The sequence below is a fragment of the Sitodiplosis mosellana genome, unplaced genomic scaffold (genome assembly GCF_009176505.1).
Source record: "Sitodiplosis mosellana isolate CC-2019 unplaced genomic scaffold, AAFC_SMos_1.0 Smas_scaffold_6150, whole genome shotgun sequence".
Lineage (NCBI taxonomy): Eukaryota > Metazoa > Arthropoda > Insecta > Diptera > Cecidomyiidae > Sitodiplosis > Sitodiplosis mosellana.
In genome coordinates, this window is record NW_022601391.1 from 52553 (window position 1) to 74597 (window position 22045).

The 22045-nt window shown below is 35.0% G+C and overlaps 2 protein-coding genes across 9 annotated transcripts; one reads left to right on the forward strand and one right to left on the reverse strand.

Annotated features, from left to right (window-relative positions):
* The first annotated feature begins 98 nt into the window (after positions 1-98).
* Positions 99-7581, forward strand: LOC129573922 (myeloid leukemia factor). The gene is made up of 5 exons (XM_055455105.1): positions 99-570; positions 2060-2125; positions 2225-2782; positions 3872-4114; positions 6023-7581. The coding sequence occupies exons 1-5, from the start codon at positions 524-526 to the stop codon at positions 6183-6185; spliced, it is 1077 nt and encodes a 358-aa protein (XP_055311080.1). The 5' UTR covers positions 99-523; the 3' UTR covers positions 6186-7581.
* Positions 6969-21298, reverse strand: LOC129573921 (zinc transporter ZIP10). 8 transcript variants are annotated; one of them, XM_055455098.1, is made up of 8 exons: positions 21155-21298; positions 12782-13448; positions 12160-12334; positions 11349-11471; positions 9289-9687; positions 9008-9162; positions 8078-8823; positions 6969-8005 (listed from the first exon to the last, which is right to left on the reverse strand). In XM_055455098.1, the coding sequence occupies exons 2-8, from the start codon at positions 12974-12976 to the stop codon at positions 7840-7842; spliced, it is 1959 nt and encodes a 652-aa protein (XP_055311073.1). In that variant the 5' UTR covers positions 12977-13448; positions 21155-21298; the 3' UTR covers positions 6969-7839. The 8 variants fall into 8 exon arrangements, with proteins under 8 accessions (XP_055311073.1, XP_055311076.1, XP_055311071.1 ...); XM_055455101.1 differs by lacking the exon at positions 21155-21298 and adding an exon at positions 17167-17517; XM_055455096.1 differs by lacking the exon at positions 21155-21298 and adding an exon at positions 14867-17511.
* Between the last annotated feature and the right edge of the window lie 747 nt (positions 21299-22045).

A 22045-nucleotide genomic window follows, 5' to 3' on the forward strand; every position in this document is an offset into this window, starting at 1 on the left:
TGAAACCCTCGAGCAAATTTGAGTAAACGAATGAATATGATATTCTCTACGGGGACAACAGCGCCGTCTGGTGTGCTAAAACGATAGAAAAAAATCTATTGAAAGTGCAGTAGTAACCGCAGTGACACTTGATGGAAAGAAACCAAAAAACTCAGCGTGTATTAGTAGTATTACAACGAGTCTAGTGAGTGCACAACAATATAACGGGAAAGATTTCTAATTCACAAATAATCGTGAGAGATAGAGAAAAAAAAGCAAATTACAACCAGATATCAATTTTGGGTAGTAAATTCAATTGAATGAATACTATTGCAAATTGTACGGAGGCTGTCGAAAATACTCGAACAACCGCAAGCGTTTGAATTTCATTTTGAAACAAAAGTGTGAAGCATCAATTTGGTGTCAAAGAGTAGACTGTGTGTTGAATAGTTCTCCATTTTACTTTTTTTCTGGTCACTAATTGTGTGACGTAGAAAAGGATTTGCGTTAAACTAAAAGCAAAGAGTATTAAAAAGAAAACGACATGTTCGGTTCATTGATGGGCGATTTTGAAGATGATCCAATTTTTGGGTAAGTAAATTATTTTTTTTTGGTCTGTTCATATAATCAATAAATCGTCTTTGTGTGGTGTGATTTTGTGTGAATATTGAAAATGAGTATCTCTGTGCTGGTGTTTTCCGATGACAGTACACAGTGGTGAAAAACCAATTGCATAGCCTTCGATGGTATTGGGACGACAAGAAAAAATGTATCAAGTAAATAATTATTATTGTATTCGCTGAATGCATGCTAGTAAGAGAGATAGTTATTGGAAAAAACCACTTTAGCAAATCATATGTTTCAACAACAATTGGTGTTTGTATATACGGATGTATTGTGAGACAACGATGATGATGATGATGATGATTATTTTTTTGCGATTGCTTTTATTTCAAAGTTCATATTCATTGATTTTTTGATCCAAATGGATTATCGAAAAAAAGGTGCATGGTGTAATGCGATTTTTCCACTCATCATCGATAGAAGATCTAATGTGGAAAAAGAGACGACCAATCGAGGTTTCGAGAACAGATTCGCAGTACACATACACATTTACAACATTCTTTTTCTTCATACACATCAGCTCGAACTTTCTCACCAACACAAACACTAGCGCACACATTTGTTATCCACTCAGAAGTGCTGTGGACGTACAACTACAAATGTGCGCACTGTATTTCATTCCTCAGATGTCTTCACTATAACGGTGCGAGAGAGAAAGAGATAGACAGATAGAGAGAGATTTTGATGTGTTTGTTTTGTCGGATATTTCGTAAGCAAAGAGTTTTTGGATGAAATTCTCTGCTTCGAATGTACATGGAACACCTCGGAAAATACTACTCTTTCACTAGCCATCGTTTCAAATTAACTCAGCTCTTTTCGTCAAGGCTACTACTACTACTACTGTTCATCTTACTTTAGCATAATAGATATATATATCTATATATATGCATTGTCGACCATTTGATCCTATCTATGTTCCATGTACAGCAATGAGACCAAGCCGTTTTCTTTTTGTTGGCCACTGTTGGCGAAATGTAAAAATTAAGTGTCATTTATTTAGCAGATTTATGGCAATGGACTAGAATGCATGTCTTTTTAGCGTTTATTTGATGCGCATATACTCACGTATTCCTTTTCTTTGAACATCAATTGATTTTCATATCTATGCATCTTTTATTGCTGAATATTTACAGAAAATAAATGTAAAATCACATCATTAATGCAAAAAATGGCGGAAGAACGTCAAAATTTTAGGGAAACTTTTTTCGTTTGTTTTCGAATAGAATTGAAATTTTCATTGCGAAATTTCGTTTCCCATATCAATAACCAGGAAGGGAATTTAATTGACATTTAATGAATGAGCTCACTTCCTGCATTTGAAATCGATACATTTTAAGTGGTTTACGAACACCAAAATATTCATAAAATATTTTTTAATTGCTGAATGTATTTTATGTAATTGATTTGATTTTTATGAAGAAAAAAAATTGCAATAATATTTATTTTATTTTCATAGACATCACATGCGCTCAATGCGTCAAATGAATAATATGATGAGCTCGATGTTCGGTGACCCATTCGGGTAAGTTAAAATTTAAAGTATAAATAGTATTTATCCAACTTTATTCGGAATCAAAAGCAAGTTGATAATTTTGTTTTCTTGATTCTATTTTTATTTCAGTGCATTTGATGCATTGACTGGTGGTGCAGCTGGTTTTGGTCCGCAGCAGAATCATCAACAAGCCATTGGATTTGGTGGTGGTTTGATGCCATTTGGTTTTCCGGCCATGCCCAACATGAATCGCCTGTTGAGCGGAGAAGGAATGGATGGTCCATCATTCAGTTCGAGTAGCGTGATTTCAATGTCGCATGGACCCGATGGACGGCCGCAAGTGTATCAAGCAACCAGCAGCACTAAAACGGGTCCAGGTGGAATTCGTGAAACAAAAAAAACGGTACAAGATTCCCGCACTGGTGTGAAAAAAATGGCCATCGGCCATCACATTGGTGAACGTGCACATATTATCGAACGTGAACAGAATTATCATTCTGGTCAGCATGAAGAGCGTCAAGACTTTATCAATTTGGAAGAGGACCAAGCTGAAGACTTTGATCGCGAATTTACACAAAAGAGTCGCCAAGGAATGCGATTGCCAAATGCCATCAGCGAAGTGGGCGGAAGCAGTGGCTCGCGTCGACAATTACCAGCTATCATGCCAGCCGAACAGCACAGTTCAAGGTGAGAATACGTTTCAAAGCTAACATCGATTCATAAACACATTTTTGTCGCTTTTATTTGAGACAATACACAATAAATTACACAATTGGTGAACAAAACAGAAGTTCTATGGAACAGTTTTATACGTTTTTTTCTGAAGAAACACACACACATATATATATATATTCATTTTGAACACGTTATAGTCTGAGTCAAGTGTAGTAGTTGTTGATTGTGGTTTATTTATACACTTTTCTGTTGAAATTTGGAAGTAAAAGTCGAACATTTCTTGAATTTTTTTCTAACTCTTAGATAAATTGAAACAAAAGTCAGAAGAAAAAAAAAACAAATGCAAGACATATTCAAATCAAATCGATTAACTTCGTCATTAAAAAAAAAAAAAAAAAATTATTATTAGCATTGTATTTGATCAAATGGGAAATAAATGCAAAATAGGGTACAACCATCGGCTTATATGCAAATGTTTTCTGTTTAAGGTGTGCGCTCATAAATTATCATTACTTTGACAGAAACGAAAGAAATATCATTTGTTTTTCAGTTTTCATTTGATTTGCTCCATGTTCGCAATGTCCCAAAACGCAAATGAAACTCCGAAAAAATCGTTAATTGGTATTTTGAAAACGCGCATCAAAGAATAAAAGAAAGAAACATGAGCAAATATTAACAGCAGCAATTGTGGTAATAAAGTGTACAATCGTCACGCATTGAATTGATTCCTGTCTGAAGTTCACCTTTTGTCACGTATACATTGCATTTCATATCAATCAAATATGTTCGTTATTCACAACTGGCACGTTCACAAGAAGAAGCAGATAATTAAAAACTCATTTCGCTATATTATTCATTATTATCGATTGTCGACAATAAAATGCATATTTCAATGTATCATGTGCGATTACATCGATGTTTCATAAATATATATATTGTGTGATTTTAAAGAAGCGGCCACTTTTCGGAATGACCCAGAAGATGGAGATAATTTCTCACAATAAAATTGCACATGTTGATATACACAAATTATTCTTCGAAAATAATTTCAAAAGAAAAAAAAACAAAAACCAATTAATTTCACAAATAATTTACAAACAGCTCAACGTCGAAAAATACGGAGGAAGCCGAACCAAATGTAACATTGCCACCGTCGCCACCGCCGCCAACGTCGTCGTCGTCGTCCATCGCCGCCGGTTCGCATTCGCGCGGTCGTGCTGTACGACCTGAAAAGCACACACAATATTCACATAAAATCACGTCAAGACGGCCACTTCGTACGCCAACCTCGTCGCCCCTGACTATGAGTAGTGGTCTAAATAATTTTATGTCGCCGCGAACAAGGTTAGTTTTTACAGCCGATTCTTTAAGAACCAAACCAAATAAATTAAAGTGAAATGCGGCTGCGTCGCAACGCTTCAATGACATTAACAAAAAATACATAATCAATCCAACAAAACAAAAACAAATGAAATTATTCCAAATAATCACTTTCAATTGGCTGACAACAAAATTTCACATGCTCTTTTAACTGGCAGCTCTTTGTTTTTCCTCTCCACATTTATTCGGATCACAATCGAAGACCGACATCGATGTCAACGCAATCGGCTTCGATTCAATGCAAATGAAAAGTAGTGCGTGATAAATGATTGTGTTTTCATTTTGTTTGTGTAAATTAACCGCATTTGTTTGTTTCATATTATGTACTTCATTCGTTTCAACTAAAATGACTAATTTTGTTTATCTCTCGTCTTTATCATGACATACACACATACACACCACTTCATGTAGCTAACGCTAACGAAAGAATTCCGTCTTCTTCTATTTTCAATTCATCAGCTTTTCTCCACTCATTACGGTGATTTTCACAGTGTTTTTATAAGTCTCGTAACAGGAATTCCCGTGTCAGCCGTTTTTCACTAACACGCCGCGAACAAAACACTAAATTCTTTTGCTAAAAAATTCTTTCGCGTTAGCTACCCTATCGTGACTCTCGTAAGAGCCAGTCTCTCTAGTACGAAACGGAACAGACTATAACAACAATCAGCGCATAGCATGAATGTCTAGTCTGTTCCGTTTCGTACATTATTGAGCGGTGAACTGCACCCACCGTGGTGGTATAATGTGCGGACCGACGACAAAGCCTTACGGCAGTAAACCATCAATTTTATACCAATGTCAGAAGCTACTTATATTGTTTCATGCAAATTCGAAGTTTAGCGAATTATAAGGCAGCGCTCAAATGAAAAACTAACCAGACACGAGAACATGAAAAACACGAAGAGCGCTTGATGTATTTAGAGAATTTCAATGAGATTCAATATGAAAAAAAATTATTTTTCTTCACCATAAATCTAAAAATTTGGATAATTTATAGAAAAAAAAAGTTTCATGTGAAAAAACAATGAAAAAAAATTAGATTTTTATCGGTTGGTTTCAAAGACTTGACCGAATGAAACAATACAAATCAACGTTCTAGATCACACGTCAGTGTGTTCATTGTATTTCAGTGCTAAATCGATTGATTCAGTTCGATTGTATGTATGCATCGTTATCCGAATTCGACCACACAAACTCACACAAAGAAAACAATGTGTGTATGCAAATATTGTTTGTGTAAATGCATTTTGTTTGGCGTTGAATCGGATTTCTCACTTGAACTTCTAACCTCAGCTACTAACCGAGCACTAACCGTCGTGTCTGGCGACGTTATTGTGATTTTATCTGCATGTGCTTGTTTCGAGTTTGGCGTTGAGAAAAAAACTTTTGTTTGTGTATTAAATACTTATCTTTATCACTCACTCGTTCTCTCTCTCTCTCTCTCTCTGTCTCTATTCCGTGAATGGGCAAATTAATTTAAACTGTTTGTGGCAATTAACACGCGACGCACAAACACTTGTTAAGTATTCAGTGCATGAGAGATTTTTCTGGTAGATAAAGAATCTCTTATTTGTTTGTCATCTTTGATATTGTTTGTACGAAATTGGACATAAAAATATGATGAATGAAATGGCGGAACCTGTGACAATGGACAACTTTTCGAGTTATTTACGCTCTTTTAATCGACTGAAATTTTGAACGTGAAAATGCTTTAAATATTCGTTTAAGAGTTTACGTGTTTTGTTTATTCTTCATTCACAACTGACCGTTTTATTTTCGCCTAAGTTCGCCATACAATTGAAATTTGGATTCTTCTAACTTCTCCATTCTAACGTTCCTTTTATTTCGATATTTTTTTCTTTTTTATTGCAGCATCCACCCACATCCATACAACAATGTATCACCACAGTCGCGACGTACTCATCACAGACAAATGAAAGATAGATCACAGAACATGAACAACCATCAACACCATGTAGAAATCGAGGAGCTGCCCGATGACTATGACGAGGGTGCACACAATTCACGTCAATAGACATTTTTCCATCATTAGATATACGTTCAAGCTTCTCTTTTCATCACCGGTTACATCTAAAACCGTTTATATGCAGACATACTTTTGCTTTCTCTCTTCTTTTTTTTTAATTTTTTTTTTTCGTTTGTTTGATGAAATGAGGCATCAACTTTTGAATTAAGTGAAAATGCGAGAAAGTTTTTAGATCTAAAATAAATCTTTAACAAAATAGATAAGGATGATGGAAAGAAAATGAATTCATAGGGATAATGGAAAGATATCTCTGCTAGAGATCTACCCCTTATGACATTTGGTGTTCAACGGGTTATAAAATATCGATAGATTTCTTTACCAGAAAAAAAACAAACAAACAGATAAATAAAATTGGACATTTCTAATTTGTCATTTGCAACAAAAAAAAGAGCGGAATCTTTATGAGAAAGAGATGAATCAATCGCATCGAGAATCAAAGTAATCAAAACATTCCGAAAGCAAAGAATTATTGATAAGATGTTTTGAAGTTAGCCGATCGTTGTCGGTGAATTACAGTGACCAGAAATCATGACTGTCAATTGTGTATCATTTCTGAATGTCGAATACGCAAACGCAATGAATATACGAATTTTCAGTTTTTGAATGATGTGTCGACTTTTCCGGTTTTTTTTTTTCACCGTTTACTTCATTGGAACGAATTCTTTCCATGAGCTGATGGCCAGTTTACATGATCGAAACAAAAACTAGAAGAAGTTAATATCTAATAAATCAAGTGTGTGTGAATTTTTTTTCTAATTTTATAGAATTAAATTGAGATAGGCATTAGGTTTCTTTTTATTAGGTCCAAAAATAATTTGATTTCATTTTACGTTATCAATTTTTTTTTTCTACACTAAAATAAAAAAAAATATTAAAAGTATGTGATTGAGTGTCGGTTCTGCTCACTCTCAGAAGAATATACATATATTTCGATGTTTTCACATTGAGCAGATGTACTCAAAGGGACGACACGTTTTGACGAAGTCTACGGCGAACTCATGAACTATCGAAAAGTCAATACAAAATGATACGAGAGTTCGTGGCGCTGCGAGCGCTCAAATGATGTTTGTACTGAAGTGTCGTCAGCTTGGATGTACTTCAATTATTTTGTTCTTCTAACAATAATGATTAAAATAATGAAGCAAATCCGTACAATTACAAGAAATTATTCTCATCACACTCACTGTGACCGAAGTATGAAATCCAAACGATACAATTTTCAAAACAGACAAAAACGAAAATGTTGAAATACAAAAAAAAAATCACATACAGACATCCACTTACGCAATGGAAAATGGAGTCAAAAACCAATAATAAATAGTGTAAATGTATTTAAATAAAATCTATATTGAATAAATTTCATTAAAACTTAAGTTCAACTAAATACGAAATTGCGTTTGATTTCATTGTATTTTTTTTCTCTTTCGCTTGGTGCGCGCACGAATGAAAACGTACGCTACTAAAACGTATAAACACTGTTAAAATGAATTGAAAAATGTTTTCGTTGAAAATGGCTAGAAAATTCGCGTTTCCTATGATCTGTAAAAATATACATTTGTTGATCTATCATCTTGTTTTTAGAATAGTTTAAACTATCTAATTCGATTTAAAAATTATGTATAACACTTATATGACTATTTGATCAGCTCTCTATAGTAGCGAATATTATCTTAAGGCTGTCTTCGTAGAGGCCGATTAAGAGCATAATAATGCCGCCAATCAGAATGCCAAGTGCTTGGATGAGTGTCATCTTAACGGATTGTTCGGCTCGGCCGAGCTCTGGCACTAAGTCAGCAAATGCAATGTACCTTAAATGAAAATGAGTTTTAAATTAGTAAGGTATTAATTTTTGTTTTAATAAAATGGGGAGAAAAACTTACAAAAATGTGCCAGCAGTTCCTGCGTAAATCCACCGCACAAATGCACTGTTTGCATTCACAATCAACAAACCGAAAATCATACCGATAAAACTGAGCATTGATGATATGACATTAAATACGAATGCTCGTCGTAGACTGACACCTGTTTGGAGAAGAAGCGCAAAATCGCCAAGTTCGTGGGGCAATTCATGACACAAAACCGCTAATGCGGTAGCCATCCCTGTCACTGGATCCACACCGAACGCAGCTCCGATGGCCATTCCGTCCGTCAGATTATGCAGCCCATCACCAATGATCACCATGAATGCGACCGGTGTTAGAGCGCCCAACGGTCGCACCTTTGTGTCCTTAACCATCACATTTTCTTCGATATTTTTCTTTGAGTTTTCCAAATCGTTGTCGAGATCCTCACAGCTACCACAGTTACTTGCCTGATTTTCATTTTGCTGATGTTGACAGTCTTCTGGACTGTGAATCACTTCGGCTTGCACTTTGTTGGATATTTTTGGCCCATGACCGTGACCACCGTGACTATGGCCATGGCCAGCATTTCCAGATAACAATGGCAGTAGGGCTTCGATGAAATACATTACTAATGCCGTCAAAAAGGCACAACCGCACAACCAAACCGCCTCCGTCTCGCTGCTATGATCATGTGCATCCTCAGCATGACGAGTATCGCCGTGCATATGACTCTCCTCCGTTGATGCATGGTCATGTGGCGCTAACGCATGTGGAATCAAATGCTAGAGCGAACCAAAATGCAAGAAGAAACAAATAAATTTCAAACTAAAGAAATTACATTCGCTGTTATAATTCTATACGAATGACCTATAATCTTCGTCTGAAGGTTGTACGAGATTTGATAACTCTTAGCAATTTAAATATATGTATACCGCCCAAACGATGAATATAAATATATTAGCTCACCATCAAAGCGTCTCCGACCAGCGTTCCGATGGCAATGGCGATCATAAAACGTAAAATCTCATGATATGCACTAAATTTCGTAAGTGGTACCATGGCAATTCCAATTAATCCACATAATGATATTATCGTGATTGACACAACTGCCGCAATCCATGCTACAAAATTGAATACAAAGAAAAAACATCTCTCAGTTATTGTGTCTTATTTTTTGTTGTTGTTCAAATGCTCAAACGAATGACAGCATGGTCAAGTCTATTGCTCAGGCAAGACTTATCACTTACCAAAGCTGGAAATAACCTTGCTTTCTCTTGGTTCTTTTGGTTGCACTGACGGCAATGATGCCGATGATGATGGCAGAGGTTCATCATCAAAGTGTTGTTGTTGCTGTTGTTCGGCGCATGAACCTTGCTCGATTTGCACCAATAATGCGGGGCACATATTCATGAATGCGGCCGGTGTAATTTGAATATTTGATATACTATAATCGCCATCTTCGTCCGAATGCTGGTGCTGATGCTCATGCTGATGTTGGTGCTGATGTTCATCATTGTTGTCGGCCAACACGGATGATGACCGATATACCGGGTTATTTTTTATCGTTCCATTCATCGCGTCTGGACTGTACATTTGCACCAAAGAAATCGGCGAAAGACATGTTTTTCTCTGTTGACTGGAATGATCTACGTTTTGAAGAGAAAAAATATTTCGAAATTCTTTTTTTTTACTAAAAGGAATTCCGAAGAATTCGCGTATATTCATTCGCCTAAGCTATTTGTGTTCATACATTTGATGCGCTATAAAAACAAGTTTTTTTTCTCTCTTATAAAACACTTCTTGTTTTATAAAACTGTATACAGCCTTAACGTTATCGAAATTCGGAGAAACTGTATCGAAATTTATTTAAATATTGTCACGTGTAGAATCTTTGGCACTACCGGTTTTGAGTTATTTTTTCATCCGCAAATAAACAAACACCTGTCAATAATTTTCAATCGTTTTTTTTCTTCTTGTTGTGTGTGTCAAACTATACTAGTGACTCGTGAAAATGATTGATAGCCAATGCTACAAAAAAAGTTGTGCTATTTTTAAATCTACTGAGAAAATAATGCGAAAGCCACCACCAGGCACCCAGTCTATTTACCCCAAAGTAAGAAGCTTACTGAGAAACTGTGCTTAATTAATACGCGGAAAACGTCAACGTAATCGATTCGTTACAGCAGATATATATGAACCCGTGAGCATAAAAACGACTTATTAAACAATCGCCGAACAAAACGATACAAGAAAAAACTACCGAACAAAACGTACCACAGCGGTAATGTGTAGCACAGCGGAGTTTCGTTTTGAACGGTACCGTCCTGCTGTGTTACGTTTTTAACGTGTGTTTTGTTTGGTAGTTTTTTCTTGTATCGTTTTGTTCGGCGATCGTTTAATAAGTCGTTTTTATGCTCACGGGTTCATATGTGAATGTCGAAGTTCCATTGAATTTTATCAAACATTCGGATCGAAATAAACGTTACCGGATTTACGGATATATTTAACCGTGTTTTAAACGGTTTTAAACGTTCATTGTGCCGTTTGCAGTAAAAACCAATGGTTCCACATTTTTCAGATTTTTTTTAAATTGCCACTTCATTTTTGCAGAATGCGGGAAATACCATTTTTTTTTCATCAAGTAATGTTAAAATGCTCCTAAGATGTTTATTTTTCTTCCCATTGGGATTGCAGCGCTCAGTTTTCAAAGAAAAAACTATTAAGCATCACGTTTTAAATTGAAAAACAGAAAGAAAAACTATGCAGCGAACGTTCGGTAATCTTAAGTAGTTTGTTTTTCGGACTCTTGAGCTTTCTGGGCGGTTTTTAATCTGGAATTAAATGAAATTTTGAATATTATTGTTTAGATTCAAGTGTTGATGATTTTTGTCCATGGATCATCATTATTCATGAGTCATGATATATTGGATACAACAAAAATAGTTAGAACAAAGCTTTATTCAGCTGCTCCCCTAATCCAATATGCGAACAAAATTCAGTAGTTTAACCAAATCTTTTGCATATGGCTGTTCAAATTTGAATCCTTAAAAAAATCCATATCTCGGACGAAATATTTCCGTCAAGTTGCTTATTTGTTGTGCTTTAGATCTTATCGATTTCCAAACACATTTGCCACACGTATTTCGCTCATTATTCACGATGAAAGTGTGTAGTAACTTTGTGAAACGAAAGTTCAGATTAAGTTTTGTTGGACTCAAGATTTCCGAACGTTCACTGTACCATCAATTTTCTTTGGATTGATATACGTATATGATTCGGTTTTTGTTATAAATCAGCAAATGCGTACCTCGATGTCGTGGATGTCGATGGTTTGGATCGTGCATCGTACGAAAGATATCTTCTTGCTTTTCATTATCGAATGTATTAATTAATTTAATGAGATAATCATTTTCCGCTGCATATGCTGTTGCTGTAAATGAAAGCAATAACTTGCATCTATCATATGAATCTTATGATAATAATAACGTTTTAAGTGTAGCTTTGATACCATAATAAAAGTGACCTATAAAAAATCAGTTCTAAATATATTTAAATGAAGCCACAAACGAACATATAAAGTGAAATTAAAAGCGAAACTTGAGCAAAAAAATGAATATGAAGTGAAATTAGATGTAGTTATTTATGATTTTTTTCTTCTTCTGCCTTTTGAATTGCACTTCACCGCCCGTTTTGCTTGCTTACTAATAGGCGAGCGATCCACAAGGGTCACACGGAATGCTCATGTTTAACAAGCAATCTTTTTTTAGATAAGCAAACTAAACACACACACACAATGTTTCTGTTTATGATGAGTATGAATGACCGGAAAAAAATGATAGAGTTAGACTATAGCTACAAAATGAGTCATTTTTGAACTATATGATTACTTGTGCTTTGAAACAATACAAGATGAAATAACTTGTCAAAAACTCGAATCAAAATATAGATAGGAGTTTTTAACAATCGCTTGAGTACGTTGATTGATAGACATCATAAATGGAAGCAAACATAGCAAAATAACAGTTAATAATCTCAAATAATCATTTGAAACGCCAATGAGCTAGAAAGTAAGCAATACATTTTTTTTCATCACCTTCATATGATTGTGGAACACTTACCAGGTGTTGTGGTTTCTAAAGTGATCGATGGTGGCTCATTTTGGAATGTCGATGTGTCTTCGTCAAAAGTAACTTCAGGCAATTTATATCCATTTGGTCGATGTTCATTCAATGTGTGCTTTTCTGGAAAATCGATGCCACCAATTCCCAAATTGTGCATCAAATGTTCGAAACCCTAAATATCACATTGAGAAATGTATCATTTTGTGTGCCACAAACCGTTAATTGGGATATTTTCAACTGTTTTTTTGTGTGTTAGTTTCGAAAAGCGATAATTAACGACGTATTTTTGGCCAATGACAGTGGAGAGTCTCCAAAAGATGTACCGTTAGATTGAACTATACCGCAACTATGAACAAACAAACTGTATCCATATAGTCGGTGCCGGATGAGTCTTTCTCAATGTGTTTCGTCTCGTTTCGAGACTTTTTTTTACACTTTGTATTTAATGGTTTTTCTGCTAAAATAAAGTCAATCCGAAATTGAGCAGATAACTCACTAGGAATAATTTCATATGATTTTCGTTGAAACGATTCCTATTTTTGCCAAAGATGGCGTCGTCATTTCCGTTTTGATGCGGATAATGAGCAACTAGCTAATAAAACAAAAGAAGAGCAATTACCTCAAATGATATCTTGCCGTGGCTGCCGTATTTCCGAAATAGATGGGTTAAGAAGCGATTCGATACTCGTTTCGGTGGTGTTGACGGTGATGATGTGTTTTCTGTTGCTGTTGTATGTTCAGCGAACGCGATGTGATTGGATAAGTGAACGATAAAAAAGGCAGCAAAAATATGTTTAAACAGTGGCGACGTCATTTTTCAAGCACGTTCTTAGAATTATTAACAAAAGTGTTATTTAAATAAAATAACGAACAAAATCGAGAGAGAAAAACAAGAAGCACCAGAGAAAAACGACTATGCGATTCTGTTCGAATGATATGGCATGCATAGAATTTGTCAGTTACTGTTTTCTGTTATTTATGGCGTTAGAGCAGCCCGTAATTATGAAGTGTTTGTTCCTATCTGTTATCGATGTGCAAGTCAGTTAAGCCGGTGGAATTGTTATTCTATATAATTTGTTGTTTTCCTTCTTCTCTCTCTCTCTCTCTCTCTCTCTCTTTCTCTCTCTATGTATCACTTTGTCTCACTGTGTTTTGTGCTTAGTTATTCACTTATTTTGTATTCAATTTGCGTGTGTTGACCAGCTGCACCTTTTTTTCTCTCCTTTTGTTTTGATTCTTATTATCCACACACACTGTCCATATGCGTATGCTGATCGCTGGTTTGGCTGCACGTTAGGTTATTGAACGAATTGCGTTGGACATCGAAATGAAATACATGCGATAGAAGAAGAAAAAAAACACACACAAAAAACGTTACTATGAATTATTTATTGGTCAATGACAGCCGTCAAAATATGATCGGCATCATTCTTCCATTATCGAACAATAAACACACCAAATGCACGCTAAAAACACACTTCGAAACTAAAATATCTTGAGAAAAAAACAGTTCGCCTGTAAAGTTACCCCCACTATACCATAACAGATAACACGAAGAAATCGATAAGAACAGTACGATCAAGAACGAAAACACAACTCAAGCATTCGACTTCAAGATGGTAGCGAAGGTCATACTTTGGACTATTGATCTATATTTTCTTCGCCGCATCGGAGATGTCATCGTTTGACATTTAGCCCAACGCAAAGCTTCTTCTTCTTTTTCGCACAACATATATGGCAACTCTGGGTCATTTACACTTTCGCATTTATTCTTCACAAGGTCCACATCATCGAGAAGCTGTACGATTGTTTTGCCGTTTATTTTGGAAATAAATTGCCTGTTTGTTTCAAACAATTATTGCCGTTATCTTCGTTAGCATCGGAGAGTCAGTTCTCGGAAAACACACAAATTCGACGAGAAAAATATTTTTACGGCCAAGACAACAAACAATGCGTCAAACTTGTACCGAAATAAAGTTATCTTCTCATGTAAAATGTAAATCAAAACAAGAGATATAAATTGATAACGCAATTTCAATTTCCGTATAAAGAATTTTTCGTTGGATTGAAAACACCTCACTTAACCTCAATCCAATGTATTACGGTAATTGTTCGTCACTTACATCAAAGTGTGTTACATATATGCGTTGATCACAACTCTTGTTCTTATCACAACATGACTCACAACATTGAACGAAAATTCCATCACAATACTCTAAATCATTCAACAATATGAAGAAAAAAACTGGCATTCAATTTTACACCGACAAAAACCAAAGATGTATGAACATTTTTCAAACAAAGAAGAAACATATCGTTAATCTCCACGTTGCATTGCATGAATACACAATTTCGTTTTTTTTCCTCTCTGTTGTGCGGCGAAGAGTCGTGCAAATACGATTCCCTTTAATAAAATTGCATGCTAAATACAAACGATTAACGAACATTATGAAATCGTATGCGAGAGATAGAGAAAGTGCTATTGGCGTAAAGTAATTAGCAAGTGTTGATAAATCACACAAAAAGCGGCTTCACTAAATTGAATAATGAGTGATTTGGTTTTTGCGGCGTAATGTGATTCATGCAAGCAGACAGGCAGGCAGTCAGGCAGCCAGGCAGCATTCAGGGAATCCCGCACAAGAATCGCATCGATTTTGTTTGATATTCATCTCACATTTCACATAAGCAAGAAAATGCAACTCACCACAATCTCTCTCTCTCTCAAACTCTTTGTGTTTTTTATTCGCGGAAATGCGATATGGTTCGATAAAAGAAAAACGCATTAAAATTGTTTTTCAAATATTCCTCAATAACTCGTAAATGTCACTTTTCGTATCGATTATACTTTGTTCGACATGTTTGTTAAATTCAAAAACAAAACCGGCTACAATTCAAATTGCCGCTTCCGAAAGCCCTACTGTGTGATAATGAATGTTCAATTGAAAACTGTCATTATTTTAAAGCGGTTTATCGATTTTTATATGAAACCACTCGCTCAAATGCAAAAAACAGATTCTTAATACAGAGAAAAAAAACCCATAATCTAGGAACAGGTACCATCCAAAGATATGGAATAATCAACTGTGAGAATTCTTCGTACGATTGTGTCTGTATTGTTTTGTTCGGTTCGAGTCGGTGATCATTTAACGTTGTGATGGTACAACATTTTTTTTTCCATGGAAATGCAAAAATTGAGAATCTAGTATCTGTATCCACGGTATAGGTCGATCAAATCGAAATAAATAGTATGATTCTTGGAAATTAAGTCACTAGATTATCTCTTTTGTCCCTCTTTGGTCTCTCTTTTATTCTCTCTTTATCTTTTTGGTTTCGTTTTGGCCAAATCAATCCATTAGGACTACATTGAGTATACATTTCAAGTGGTTGGCCGCACTTTATCACACAATTACAATTGACTTCTCGTATTGTGTTTGAATGAAACATTAACTGAACGTTAACCGAAATAGCCGTGGCATCGTATGTAGGGGGGAAATGCACACACAATATGATGATAAGATGCCGAGTAAGGTGAAATATTTTGTCGATGTTGTTGTTGTAGCTGCTCAAATGAACCAACCAAATTGAATAAACTGACGAACAATCTCTGCTCAAATTCAAGCGAACGCAACGATTTAAGTGATAAGTGTTTCGTTTACTATTGTCGCTAGATTACAGTTCGTCTCTGATAAACAATAGAATATGATCGAGTCGAGTTACCGAAGTAGCATATACAGATAGATAAAAATAGATGTTATTCGTAACAATAGATATTTTGGGTAGATGTTTTCCGGAATAACACGTATGACCGGCAAATGTGTATCAGTTCATTTGAATTGAATCCAAGCAGTCTTTGAATGAATATGATCAATCGAATTATCGTTATGATTGAAAGAGAGAGTTAGAGTAAAACAAAAGCGAAACAAGAAAATTACAACGAACTAAAATTCAAAGTGAGAAAAACACACACTGAATGCAACGAAAAAGGTGAACATTTAATTTGTTTTGCAATAATCGTAAAGATTTAATTAAGTTCTGGCTCTGTGTGAATGTATGTATAAATAAGCAGCTTTTGTGACCTGTTTCCTCTCGAAAACAATGAGATGGAAAAAAAGAAGAATAATAAAAAAAATCGTCGGTTGAATCCAGTAATACACCTCATAATTTTTTGTTTCATTTTGAATAAAGCACGGCTGGTTGTGTGTGCGTTTTGTTTTTGCTTTCATACTTTGTTGTATTTTCGCTTGAGTGCCAACGATCATTATTCAATTGAATTGGTCATGTTTTGCGTCGGCCCAATTTTTGGGCATTGGCGACGACAACATCAAAAGTGCGTGTTACCTAATTCAACTTCAATTTTCACCACCGTTTTCAGTAAAGATATCATTGACAATACCCAAACTGTGTCTGTTTATTGAGAAAGATTTGCTTGAACGGCCAGTTTTCTTCCCTTTTGTTTTGCTTGTCTTCTGAAACCAAATCAATGCAAAACTTGAAATAAAATCCAAAATCTATTGTTGGTGCTCTATTGATCGGTGGGAGCCGCACGTTGATTGTTAAACTTGAACATCAAACAATAAACATTTACATTCTCGCACCCGAACCAGATCACCATGATGGCGTTCAATCAATTATAATGGCCATATGAAACAACACGCGCGGGCACATCACACAACCACAAACAATGCAACTTTGTTCCACAAATGATATGATCATTACTTATTTCTGGTGTTTCTTCAAAATGTATTTAGATCATTTAATTTCAAATGAAAACCAATCATCGACTAAATTCGCACAAGGTTTTTTTTCTGTCGTTGTTACTCCGCTATTTCCTTCTGTCCATTTGCAGCAGCGTGTAGTTCTTCGTTCAAGGTGTTTCTACATACTCAATTGTCTTTCTCTTTTTTTTTTGCCGTTTTGGTTTTGCGACTACAACTGACACACAATTTAACTTTTACATCTTCTCAAACGGAATTGGCTGTATCAAATGCCTATTAAATCATTTACCATTCAAAAAATAAAATAAAAACGAAGAACTAATATATTATCAACACGATAGGCGCAACAGCAACGGATTGGTTACACTCATTTCTTGTCGTCTTTATTAAATTATTCTCTTTGTGTGTTTTTTTTTCGGTAACCGTAACTCTGCGAAGCGCGAAATGAAAAACACAAACAACTGCACAGCAGCGGCAGCAGCAGTAACAGCAACAATTATTAATGAAAGAGCAAATTAAATGAAAAAGAAACTCTCTTCAATAAAACGAATCTGGTGTGTTAACTGTCTGACCCATCAAGGTACAGACATAAAGCCAATCGCGCGCGCGTACTTATCTCAGCTGCAGAGAGTCTGCTTCTAATGAGAAAGAGACAAGTATGCGCTCAACAAATTCCAACTAACAAATAAATTGACCGCAAAATGATGAAACATACAACAATCGATGAAACAAAAACAAAAAAACAAATCCAAATCAAGAAAAATTAACATTTATGCACATATAAAAATCTATGTGTACATTCGCCATATGTGTTTTATTTTATTTATTTTTTTCGAAACGCAAAGCACAGAAAGGTATGGCAAAGTGTGTGTTTGTGTGTATATTTTGCCGTATGGTGTGCTCGCGCGAACGGAATGGGATAAATATTCAAAAAGAACAGCAATCTCCAACGAATCTACACACTACGACACACACACATACAGCGAGAAAAGAGAGAGAGAGAGAGAGAGAGAGACATACACATATGCAGATGTGTATGAAAATGACACTCTCACGGGGTCGAGAGTAGAAGCCCCGTGTAAAACACACAAATACTAGAGATTGTAACAATTTACTCTCAGTGTGTATCGTATAATTCGGCTGAAACATAAAATGCAAAATGAACACACTTTTGTCGCACTTGTTTTTGTACTCAGTTTTTTGCTTGTCTTTTTTTCCTTCGTTGTCGTCGTCGACGTTGCTGTACCTCTTTCATTAAACGATTCGCTTCATACACGGGAAAAATCTTTAGCGCACTCGTATCAAAGACCTTATGCCTCGGTAACGTACAACATAAGAAAAAACGTTTATACTTGAACTTTAAAATTCAACATCGTCTAAATGGCTCGTATATTGGTTTGTGTAGTTTGATTTATATTTCGATTGAAGCCAACAAAAACTGAGCTTGGCGTGCGATTTGTATGCGCTTGGCTTTACCGCATCAACACATTCGTAAATTTTTCGAGAGCCGAATAAAACGTTGGCTCTCGAGATGATGATTGTTCTTAATTTATGAGATTATATCACAAAAGTTACAGCAATAAAAAAAAAGTCGCTGTACATGCTATGTGTGTGTGTGCTTTATGTGTGATCGTGTGTGTTTTCCAAGCGACGTGATCAAAGAGTTTAAAATCGTTTGCAAATCCAAATCCACACACACTTATCGAAAGCTAAAATGATCAATTACTTCTTCGATATATTTGATGTTGCGATTTCGTGACGAAATCCATTCGGTTTTTTTCGCAAGCTTTTGGGTCACCGCGTGAATGGGATTCCCCTTGGAAATTTCTACTATGAATAATAATCAATGTGAAAATCTATTTCTTCGGACATCATTTAAAACTCATCAAATGACGAATGAATGATATTCAGTGGATACTCGCCAAATGTAATTCATCAAAATGGAAGCTGCATTCTTGATATGTGTTGTAGGCGGCAGCATTTCATTCTCTCTATCATTGATACAGTTATATATTAAAATTTTTTGCTCGACACGGTCTTTGCATAAACTTGATTGTCAAGTTTCAGTCAGTGTATGTACATTAGACTTTTGTTTGTCCATTTGTGTGTATCAAATCGCGTTTGCACCGTTAAGTGTAGGAAGCCAAACACGAGAGAAGTGTTAATGCTTCAAGATTTCGACCAATCTGGGTGTCTAAAATGCGTGCGACAATATTTTCACCATACAATCGTCTATGATATTGTACACCGAAATTCTTTCAAGTCGTCTGCTTGTAAATCATTGTGCGTCTGCCATTCGAACTAGTGGCTTCTTTGCTATGGCATTATGGTCGCTCCGAGCACATAGTTAACCGTATAATTTTGATAATAAAAATACCATCTTAATAAGATGAACTTTTCAGAGAATTATAGCCAGTTTGGTTTTGTGAACGGAACAAATTGATTAGCGTTTTATTTAAAGTTCATTGTTTCTAAATACAGAGTGAGCGAAGTTGTTGAATCAATTAACCCATTGGTTTGTAGTGTGTACAACGATGTAATGATTAATTGGTGTTTATATAGATTCGCAAGCGTACTTGTATTGTTATCAGTGACAAACTAAATGAATCGGCATCTTTTCTGTCTGTTTAAACGTCACCTTCCGGTCATTCAAAGTATTTGTGTTTTGTAACGGTCTTGATACCTTTCGATATTTATCTAACCGTTTTGCAATATGATTTTCTTTAAAACAAATTCACGGTTCAATTCGATGGATAACGCTAAATGGCCACCAGAAAAAAAACGAACAAACAAATCCAAGTCTCGTATGGTTTGATTTTTTTTTTTGCGTCGCTTGACTAGAGAAAGCAAATATTTTAATAGTTATTTACTTCTGGTTTTTACATTAGGTTCACTGTCTCGACTCTGCACAGTCGACGCAAAACAAAACAACAACAAAATCACCACATAATAAATCACAAACCAACTTACCGCTGATACGAGATTCGACGAATCAACTCATCACACAAAACAATACAACAATTCATACGAATACGAATTTGCAGGTAGTGAATGTTTTGATATATCACATATTTGCTGATTTCATATTATTTTTTTAAGATTTGTTTTTTTTGCGTCTTGAATAAAAATGGAATTTTTCCGAATGAAAGAGACTGAGTGAGTAAAAGAGATTCAAAACAATAATGGACTTGGTCTTTTTTTTCAATATATCTTCTTTTCGATCTGACTTGATTTGAGCGTGAAAAAAGCCGTTTCATTATAATATGTTAGCAGTTATTTATGCCGTAAGGTACATCTAAATGATAACAATTATCTAAATCTATGACGTAATCATTATTTTTCCCTCCTCCTCCATCTTCTTTCTACTGAACATTCGAACCAATAATCATATCGCCGATGCATACATTGTCGTCTAGATAACAGATCATTCAAAAAGCAACGATTATTTGAATTTATGAGACATGATAACGATTACACATAGGAACTAATTCGAACCACGTGGGAATGTTGATTAAATTGTTCGTTTTAAATTAAACATTTGTGTTTTTTTTAACTTCAGCACTATTTTGAAAGCTCGTGTGGATGCACACATGATAAAAGTTAGTGTTTAATTTTTTTGTTTTTTATTGCTTTTGTCAAAATTATTTCATATCAGCAGCAATTATCTCGAGTGGTCTAATTGTTCGTGTGTCTACGTTTCACTAGCATGCCATAGGTAACAGCATTATTAATTCGATTGAAGTCTAATAATCGTTTCATTGGCATCGCGTTGCGGTTAAAAATGTGATCCACGGATGAATGACCAGATAATATTTTTTTCTGTGAATTCGGTAAAAATATTGAGTCATGTTGAATTCATTTATTTAAATATAATTGGCATTATGGTAAACCATACAAAAAATTGAAATAAAAAAAAAGTAAAAATGGCAGGAAATAAATTCATGGCTCATCTTAGTATTTATCCCGTTTATGTTAGTGTTATTAGTGCTTTTAAATAATTATATGTTTATGATCTATTGATATGACTTCATTTTAGTCAAACCTACTGTTTTATCATTGATTGTTAGTTATTTATTTTCTATTTATATTCATAATAACAGTTTAATTGTTTTGATATGTTGAAATTAAATCATTGTTGCTTCAAAATGTGGTCAATCAATTATTATTATCGTTATAATAATAAACAATATATATAAACGTATCACTTTTCCTTGACAATTATTTGTTTAAAATTTTGAAATCATCAGCAATCAATACAAAAACCAAGAGATACTCACTTAAATCCTGAATTTCTGCATAAAATGTTCACTGATTTAATCTTTTGTCTAAATCGGCTAAAAATGCAAAATGCAATCAGGTGTAATCGAGCGCTTTCGCAATCAACAGTAAAGACTGATTGAACTGCTCGTTACCGCTTATATAGTACAGGAGAACGTGATTAAATCGACATTCAAGTACCCTGGGGCTGGTGCGATTGGTGCGCCGATAGTCGGCTAAACGATCGTTTAATTGGATGTTGATTTAGCCATTATCGCAAGACGCGTGATAAAAGCGTGGCATTGTCCTGCACACAAATCATTTCCTCCATGTGTATGATTTTGATCGTTCACAATAGGTACTAAAACTAAAGTAGCCAATAAAGCACAGACGAGATAAAATAAATAAATAAATTTTAGTAAATTTCCTGAGCTTTAAAAAGAGCCGGAATTTAGACGCAATCATTAAATTTTCGGCATATTCAATCGAATTTTTGTTGAAATCACAATTGATTAGAGAAAATAGAGTGAATTCGATCGCCTGAAAATATTACCAATATGCCAAATGCTGTTGTATCAACTAGAGGAAACCCTGTGTAAAGCTGTAATAAAAATTAAATATTGCTTAGATTTCAACATTCAACACCATTTGAAAATGTCTTATTCGTTTAGAGCAATTCGTTTGCATTTCATTATCGGAATTTAAGATTGGCTACATCAGATAACTACTTTGTATTCCAAAAATAATCACTCATTTAACCAAATTATTGTTGGTAACATTTGGCACATTTATCTAGAGACTGAATTGAAATTAAACCACGACGGAGAACCGAGCGGAAACTATTACATTATTTTCAATTTGAATTACATAATACAATTTTGTAACTTGTTCCAGTCTTGAAAACATCATCT